Here is a 9,827-nt window from a genome sequence, read left to right as displayed (position 1 = left end):
TCCTGTGGGTCAAATACATTCACTGCTGTGCCTCCTAATGGTGATATTAAGATTTTCGATAATACTGGTTTCATAGTATGTATGTAAAAAGCATAAATAAGACCTGTCAAGCCACAAGTATTCAGAATGCTATTTTGAATATTTTTCAATCCCCTTTTAATTTTGTAAGGGAAGCTATTAAATTATTAGTCTAAACACCTTAGGCCAAATGAAACCCCTGCGTCCCTCAGCTGCAGTTAGTGCTGAAGTAACCCTGCAGGAAAGCTGCAACAGTACACTTGTTTAGGCTAGCATGAAGTCTGGATTGGAAAGTGTATACCTGGCTGAGAGGAGATGGTCATGTTGAATTAAATGTGAGCCAGTGCTATAGCAAGTGCAGCTATACAGATTCATGCTACCAAGTTTTAAATGAAGCCTTTATTTCACTTTGAAAGAGTTTCTTAAATTTCTTATTTAGTAACGTCTATAAAACAGTCGTTCTGAAATGCTATAAAAGGAGAAAACAAGCAGCTTAAAAATGCATTTTCTTAATTTGAACATAATGTGACTAGTGATAAAGATCTGGAAGTTACTGTGTTAAAAAAAATGAAATTATTTGGTGCTTTCTAACCTCTGTGCTACATGGTGTGAAACAGGCAATAAAGTGATGAATGAATGGTGAAAGCATTAAAGGAATAACTTCCAGCTAACACAGTGAGAGAATATAAGTAGCCACACTTGAAAATCCACTACTGAAATAACAAAGAATTAAAGCCACTGACATTTTGTGGAAGTTTGTCCTTTAGAGACCTAAACCCAAATGGGATCATGCCACAATAAAACAGAGGAAGTTGTGGTAACAGGTATTAGAAAATAAACACTGACCATCTTAAGCATTCAAAGCAGCCACTTCAGCTGTCTTCTGTCTTCAGCAGAGGAGCTGGGTAATGCAGACTGCCCAGCACTGAAAGATGAGTTAAGATACTTACATAAAGACAATGTCTGAAATCAGCAGTTTAAACTTGGCCTATATACCCCAAACTTTGAATTACTCTAAAAATTTGGTGACTAAGACCTTTAAAGTGGAAGTCAAGACCTGGAAAGAATTATTTATTCTTGGTTATATGAAATATAAAGGATGACAAATGTTGCAGATTTCGTTTTTCTTAATGTGCTTTCTGTGGAAAGAACCAAATGAAAAAAATTTATGTCAAAACATTTTTTTGGTCAAACTATTAAACAGATCATTAAAAATCTGCCTGTTATGTATGTGCTGACAATTTGATGTACCCGACTTAAGAACTTCGTTCTCTCCAGGAGCTACACAGGGTCTAGGTTCTTAATACAAGTGTCAAGTTAAATTCCTCATGTGAAGGGGTTTGACTTCATCATGAAGGATCAGAAATATATTTGCAATTCTTTTTAAATATAAAACTATTAGCCTCTTTCATGCTGTTGGTCCCACAACAGGACTAACTTGACTAAGATGAGGATGATTTTATCATATTAGAGGTTATATTACATATGGTGTGATCCCAATATGCATTACTTCCCAGCTTCAGGGAAATTCCTGTACAAACTTGATTCTTTTTTTCCTCTGACCAAAATTTATCTTCCCAAACCTGATGTTTTCATGTAGATGATACAGGTGTTGAAGATACGTTCTGAGACAGTAACTTTTTACAAGGGATGCTCTGTAGATTGGTATCACTCAATAACCAAAGATTCTAGTGTTACTAGAAGGACAGATGAAATGTTACATTTTTAAACAGTTACCTAAGTCTGCAGTAAAGTTGCTTGTTAAGATTTCCTATTTTACTTTGGGTCAAACTCTAGGATGGGAATGATTCTGAGTTCTGTATGTGGCAATTCCTGGGAGCAAGGATGTCTTTTAAGTGGCCATTTCTGAGATCAACAAGAGCAGATTACTTTCTTTCCAATTGTTCAGATCTGTTCCTAGTCAACACTTTTAAGAGCAGACTGAAAACATTAAAAGAACTGCTCAACCATGCAAAACACGCAGCTCCACGTGCGATGCCACGTTCATACAAAAATGCTCTGAAGCTACTGCTTGCAATAATAACACAGATCATAGCAATGGACAATTTTTGCTGTGAAAACATTTATACTTCAGCTGTCAAGCAGTACATCAATTGCTTTAAACTTCCATCACACAAAATCAATGTATTTCTCGTGATGGGGAATGGGAAAGAGCTAGGCACACAGTCTGTAAGGGATGCAACAGCTTTGTCTGACACCCAGGCTTCCGAGTATTGCTCAGAGGGTAAACTCCGGTGTGGGAGATGCAAAGAGCCTTGTTCTGCCCTTCAGCACCAGTATGTCTCTTGACTGCTTTCTGTGTCTTGCAGCAGTGCTTTCTTTGGAAACAATTCAGCTCTGAAGTGCCAGGTTTGACAAAGGAAACTAACAGTCATGACTGAAAGTGCTCTCTTGAGAGCTTACTAAAAGAAAGAAAATTTATTTTGAACTTTGAAATAATAGCACTCTGTTCCTTTTCAAGTATATAAGATGTTTATACACAGCAATTAAAAACAGATAATAATTTATTTTTTCCTTTTTTTCTACCAGATGCTTTTCTGGTCACTTGCTTAAGTAGAATTTGACACTTCTTGGGTCACTTGGAAACATGTAATGAAGCCCTAATGACAGGAAGGGATGACAAAGCCATCACTACTTTATAACCCACATTACACTAAATGCAAAATGACTGCCTGAATCAGTCCTCCATGGTTTCCACAGTGATGTGGAACAGCTAATCCTGTGCAAGTGTTTTTTGTCAGCAGGAGGAGAGAATTATGCTGTTGATACCAATAGGATGATTTTAGTCAGGAACAGTATGTGTGGCACTGGAAGAAGCAGTGCCTATCTGCCACATAGGTGTTATATGATCTTGCATGACTGGCTTAATAACTTCATGTTACTTTATTCAAGTTAAAAACAGTCACCCTGCATCTGAACAGGGTTAAGAGATCAACAACACCAACAGAAAACCAGCTTTGGTCTTAGAATCTCCATCTGCAATATTCAAATGCGTCTAAATTTTCATGAGGTTATGACCATTAGAAGTAATTTTTTTAATTTAATCTACCACCCTTACAAAAATGAAATGAGATTTCAATATATGATTAAAAAGATTGTGAAGAAGTAAGTAAGTTTGAAGGTGATTTAAAGAGGCTGTCTCTTATGGATTGTAGTCTGAGACATCCATCTTTGCTTTTGTATTGCACAAGGACACATTCATGTTTGTGGATTCTACCAGGCTCTGATGTACCTAAAATGTGGCTCACAACTGAGCACACAAATCCCAGAATTTTTACGGTTCTTTAAATTCTTGTATTAACTGATGTAATACACATGTAATTTAAAATAAGCATTCAAGGTAAATGAATGGGTAGACTTTAACCTCAGTGCTTCAACTTCCAGTCTGTACAAGACAACAACTGCTGGGATGAAGTAAGTGTCAGCTTTGGAAAAACTGCATGGTGAGAAGCACTGTAAGAGGGAAGAAAACACAGGTGATATTTCCTTTCTGCAAATAGCTCAAAAAGAACCTATGGGGAAAATCTGACTACATGTTCACGCACAATCATTTTTATCTGTGCATATTCACAGTTGTAACAGCCTAACTCCTGAACTGACATAGCAGTCTTATTTAAAATAATTTCAGTGACTTTTTAAATTCATAGGATTCCTGTTAGTTATCTCTATCAGCAGTTATGTTAATTTAGAAAGATAGAACAGCTTACCATAAAGTGCCTGTGCTAACAAAAGGGAGGCAGCGGGATGTTATCAATGGGAGGACAGAGAAAATTGCTCCTTTCAGCCCCATGTTAAAGATTGGACCCTTAATCATCTTTCAGAATTATGGGCCAATACTGATTAATGCATCAGCATTTACAGAGACGTGATTAAATCAGTCCTAGATAGGAAGAAAGTTACCAAAGTTTCTAGCATTTTAGACGCACACAAAATCATTTAAGTCATCCAGGCAGTTTCACAGAATCAAGCCTTGCTTTAAAGGAATTTAACAGGCACAGTTTAAAATGTGTTAGCGTTTCTCAAAATATGAAGAATGTCTTGCCTATTGTACAAGAAACAAGCATGTAGTATAAAGAACACCAGACATTACTAAGTTGAACTAAGGACTGTGTAACATTGTTCACTCCATTCAAAACCAGAAGTGTCTTGAACTAAACCACTATAAGAACCACTTAACTTTAGGCATTTACATCTAAGCTTATTTGAATCTGCCTTTATAGTTAACATTGAAAACCAGGCATATACAAACCCATTTCATCCTAACACAGAAATGTTCACACCCTTGCAACACTTTGTGCCAGCTTTCCCATGCATGTGAGATGCCAGTAAGCTGTTTTAGAATTACACATGCTTACTGCACAAATATAAAGCTTCCTTGAAGAAAAGTTATCAAATCTGATTTTTTAAACTAGGTCTCCACAAACACCTGATAAAGTTTAATCCACAAAACTTAACTGCACATTCCCTGTTTAATGGTTTTACATTCACATCAAAGTGGTTTCACCCATTAGAAATAGTTTATTTTCTACATTGTTTGCAAAATTTATTTTTAGCATGCATTGTAATGAATGACAGAGGCACATTCCAACAGAGTACTACAGCTGTTTAAAGAATGAAAAACAACCAGTCAGTTTTCCCTCCACAACATGAGGTCCCATAACAAGATTAGTTTTACAACAAAGTGCTTATTCTTCAAAGTAATGCAGCAACACTTGAGCCTATTTAAGAGTTATTGTAGGCAGCCTCCATCAAACAAGTTAGTAGTATTTTGATAGGACAGCCATCCAGAAACTTTTGAAGACAATGTCAATATTTTAATAGCTGTTTCCAAAAGCTTGCAAGTCCCGTTGTTTTGGCAGGCACCGAATTGTTTAAAAATTGGTCTCTGATCTGTACTGTTACTGGATAGGGCAAGTGTTAGCGTTAGCCTGGTCAGTCTGAAACTGAGAGGGAGCAAAATGAATAGAGTGTTTTGGGGGTTTTGTTGGTTTATTTTTTAAAGTTTTGTTTTATAAGTGGATAGTTAAATATATTTCAGGACATTTGTAGGCTTTCTATTAAAGCCACTTCTTTAGGTGACTCATATTTTTTTTACAGAAAAAAGTCCTCGCATATGTTGCGTTATCAAAAGGACCAAAAAAGGGAAATAATGTTCCTTGAAACACATAAACAAGTTGTTATAAGCCTACTAAGATGGTAATCAACAAATAGGGTTGAACAATATCTCTAAGAAAGAGTCTAAAATTAAAAAAAGCTGAGGGAACTAGATTTCAGATTCTTTTATACAGTGTTAAGAGTTGGTTTGCATGTTGCACTTTTCTCCATCAATTAAAATAAATAATTTCCCCTTTTGATCAACTAGGTACATTATTTTTAGCAATAGAGTTCACTTTCAAATTTTAAGGTGCACATATAATCCTTTCTACCACCCTCAATATTTTGAGTACTAAGAAAATTTTCTTAGGAGTTCAACACACTTTTCTCATTGTTCAGTAATCACTGATATGCATAACCTCTGCCAAGAGTTGTCTACAGGGAACCCTGTAACTTTTAATGATGCCACCACAAGAAAGATGACTCAGGACCTTCCTCCCAGTGTAAGAGTCATGGGAAACAAGCAGCAGGGCAAAGATGTCACTAAGCCATCAAACATAGGATCAAAGTTGAATAAAATGCCTTTTTTCAGAACTTAGCCACAATTGTTTGTGTAATCTTCATAGTGTTTTGCTAACTGGCCTTCGTATTCCTGTACTTCCAGGAAATCCAAAACCATTTGGAGCTACTGGTTCATTGTTAATAACTGCAGTTGTCTTTAAGAATGATTCTAAGTTTTGTAGATAAATGGAAAGTTACTTACAACAGTAGAAAAGTTCCACTAATACGATAACTGTCCATCTTTCAGCATTTCTTTCTCAAGAACATTCAGGTTTGGGGCCTGAACCAGATTAGGCTCTGAAAATAGATTTTTGGATAGCTCTAGAAGCAACTACTGTAATACATAACAGATTTTAAAACTGAGGCATTTTGGAAGAAGTCAACACAGTCTAAAATTTTTATGCGATTTGTAACACATTATGTATTTATGGCTCGATTTAGATCAACATCAATGCAGCAATTACCAAGAAAAACCTTACCACTCCAAGGCAGGGACAAAGACACCTCTTCACACGTTAATACAGATATTACTGCTGGTCCTTATAGAAGTTAGTCAAAGCAATAGCAAGGTATGTTGAAACAGGAATAAGCTACATGCTCATCAACATTCTTGGTTACTTAACATAGCTATGCCAAAATTTTCAAGTCCCCAGCTGAAATGGCTATTCACTGGCAGATACTGCACAATCAATTAATGAAACTTTATAGTGACAGAAATGGCAAGGCGCACATAAGGAAGAAAAATGCATTGGCACTATTATTCCAAAGGTGAATATTTGTAACTTGGTTTCAAATTAGGAGAAATGTTACAAAACTGGAAGATTTAATTAACTAAATAGACCACTTTTCACCAAAATACATAACTAAGGTTCTTCTAACAATCAATTTCCTCAAAACAAAAAACTAACCATATATCTGTTATTGACAAAGACCAATGCTTTTAGCCCTGGAAGCCACTAAACTGAAGTATCCAGACATCTGAAATTATCAAGTACTTTAAACTCCCATTAAATGCAGTATATCACATGAGATATCCAGGACTAAAAAGTCTACCAACAGTCTAAAATAAACATTCACATTTAACAAAAGAACATGTATAGGATAGTTCTTCATAACACTTTTTTCCAGGAATCAAATTACATCTGTTATAGTTTTGGTGCCCCAAATACTCCTTTGTAAGCTACTGAAATTTATATATAGTATCTATTAGCAACACAGAACTGATTTAGTATTCTCTTCAGAAAGCATCTGCTCAAAATTGAAAATCTAGATGACAACATTTACAGCGTTAAAAGTGCTTCTACAATGAATATACTGTTCAGATACACAGTCTCAGAATACTTCATGAACTCTGAAATGGTTATCTAAGGAGGGAACGTCATCAGCAAAATGCAGTTGATCATTTATTTTCACACCAAATTCTTCAAGTATCTGTACAAATTTCTCATGCTCTCTTCCAATCCATGACCTCATTGTGTCAAACACTTGGTACGGTGTAACATGAGCATGAACTTCAATTCCTGTCTCTGCAAGTTCTTTCAGCATTTCAGGGTAAGTAACCCAAGTATTGCTTCCTCCCGAGTGACCACCATCCAACCAGTACATTGCTTTTATGTTTTTTAAGAAGGCATCCGTGTTCTTGTCTTTTTTAGCTTCCTTCAGCTCATAAAGCAGTTGGTTCAAAACCACACAACCTTTACTGAAGCCAATCAAGGTAAATGACACTGCACCTACAGCAGACGGTATCATGAAGTTCACAGCAGAATTATTGGAGCATTCACAATCTCTCTCCCTTTCCGTGGATGAGCAGCCATTTGTTGTAGGAACAGACTGCGGCTGTGATTTACAAGCAGCTATTTTTGCATCCTTGCTGACACCATGCACACTTTTCTGGGACAGCAGAATATTCTGAGAGAGTCTGAATGCATTAACTAGCAAAGCATGGAGATGCTTGAAAGCTCCAAAGTCAGTGCTGTGCTCTGGTGCTCCAAACATGTTACTGGCCACAAAGTTGTCATAACAACTGAATTTGTGCAGGTGCATTCGAGAACACTTTATGACCCAAATAAAGCTATTGGGGAACCGGCGAGCAAGTATGGTAGCAACATTTTCAAAACTCCAGTGCTCCCACTGAAAGTTTTCTGGATGGCAAGACATGATGTCATGATAGTTCTGAAAAATTAAAAAAAAAAAAAAACAGAAAAGATGCATTACTTCATTCTGAAAAGACTTCAGCTCCAATGTACTCATATTTTTAAGAAAGGACTGTAAGAGAGAAACATGCATTAGAGGTGCTCACTTGCTAGGCTTGCAGGACAAGAAACACATTAAAAAATGGATGCATTTAGATTTACTTATTCTACTTTAATATTTTTACCACACTTTTTAATACCCCCAAAATTAATACAATAAAAATAAGCACATGAATGTATTAATAATTCTTGTTGACTTCATGCCAAAAGAAGATTAAAGTATTATTCAACTTAGTATGACACAGAATATATAATTTTACTGTATTATCTCCATCTACAGAAATACCAATTATCTTATTTCAAATCGACAACAGACTTAAAACTTTGTAACAAGTTTTCTATCTTACATACAGAAAAAAAAATCTCTCTCATTCAGCTGTAGGAAGTCTTTATTGCCCTTGTTCACATCCATAAAGGGTATAGATGGAAAAAACCTACCCCCAAGTCATGAATGATCTTTACATCTGAAGTCATAATGGCAAAGAATACTTCTTCATTTATTTTATTAATAATAATGAAGCCATACCCAGAAATGGCAATCAGGCAGGGGTTCTTAGGCCATCCTAATCCTTAAAATATAAAGTTCTGCATCTTTACCTTACAGAAAAGGAAAGCCTTTTCCTTAGAAGAAGAAGCCACCACCCCTACTTTTGAGAAGTAGTAATGACATTTGAGATTAGCTGGCTATGCAAAGTGCCAGAGCATGTAATGTTACAGAGCTCGACCACGTGTGCAGGGACAGCACTTCAGGGTCTCTGCAATTTCTTGCCAGCTCAGAGACCACAACTGCCTTCTCAGGGCAGGCTGAGAAAGCATCAAATTCCTGTGCCTGTCAAATTCCCCGCAGGATGGTGTCTGGCCTATCCATACACCTGCACGGTGACATGGTGTTCTGCCTGGTGAGGACAACTTGCCATCTTAGGGTTTCATCATCTTGTCTCCACTGACACTCCCTGACACGCTTTTAGACATTGCCATCCCCACTATAGCACTGGGCAGTGCTTCAGAGCTGGAGCGTGTCCAGAGATGGGCAACAAAGCTGGTGAAGGGTCTGGAGCACAAGTCCTGTGAGCAGCTGAAGGAGCTGGGGTTGTTTAGCCTGGAACGAAGGAAGCGCAGGGGAGACCTCATCGCTCTCTGCAACTACCTAAAAGGAGGTTGTGGCCAGGTGGGGGTCGGTCTCTTCTCTCAGCCAACTAGTGGCAGGAGAAGAGGACAGAGTCTTAAGCTGCACCAGGGGAGGTTCAGGTTGGACATTAGGAAAAATTTCTTCATAGAAAGAGTGATTAGACATTGGAATGGGCTGCCCAGGGAGGTGGTGGAGTCACTGCCCCTGAAGGTGTTTAAGGAAAGACTGGACGTGGCACTCAGTGCCATGGTCTGGTTGACACGGTCGTGTTGGGTTGGACTCGATGATCTCAGAGGTCTTTTCCAACCTGGTTCATTCCGTGAAGACGACTCAACTCCCCTGCACTGCTGCTCCAGCTCAGGTTTCCGGAGGGCCCGTTCCCGCTCGCTGTGCCCGCCGGTGACAGGCAGCGAGATGCTCCCCGGGGCCAGAGCTCTGACGGCCCCGGCAGCCCGTCAATGCCCACCCGCACAGCCCCTGCAGCGCCGTTTCCCCGCTCCCTCCCGCAGCCCTGCCGCCGTACCTGCACGTCCCCCGGGAAGTACACGACGTGGTGCTGCGGCAGCGGGGCCGGGCCGCGCGGGGCGGGCGGCGGCAGCAGCAGCAGCTCGTTGGCGCGGTGCGGCTCCGCGCCCGGCACCTCGGGCAGCCGCAGCCACGGCGGGCTCAGCCGCGCCGCCGAGAGCCCCGCGCTGCCGCCGCCGCCACCCGCAGCACCACGTCGTGTACTTCCCGGGGGACGTGCAGGTACG

General features: G+C 39.0%; 1 protein-coding gene across 1 annotated transcript; it reads right to left on the bottom strand.

Annotated features, from left to right (window-relative positions):
• Positions 1–4,489: 4,489 nt before the first annotated feature.
• Positions 4,490–9,779, bottom strand: CUNH2orf69 (chromosome unknown C2orf69 homolog). The gene is made up of 2 exons (XM_027678208.1): positions 9,599–9,779; positions 4,490–7,866 (listed from the first exon to the last, which is right to left on the bottom strand). Exon 2 carries the CDS (start codon positions 7,849–7,851, stop codon positions 7,027–7,029), a length of 825 nt encoding a protein of 274 aa, XP_027534009.1. The 5' UTR covers positions 7,852–7,866; positions 9,599–9,779; the 3' UTR covers positions 4,490–7,026.
• Positions 9,780–9,827: the final 48 nt, after the last annotated feature.

This window comes from Neopelma chrysocephalum, unplaced genomic scaffold (genome assembly GCF_003984885.1).
Source record: "Neopelma chrysocephalum unplaced genomic scaffold, ASM398488v2 Primary Assembly neopelma1_44, whole genome shotgun sequence".
NCBI classification, from domain to species: Eukaryota; Metazoa; Chordata; class Aves; order Passeriformes; family Pipridae; genus Neopelma; species Neopelma chrysocephalum.
This window is presented reverse-complemented; position numbering and strand designations above follow the sequence as displayed.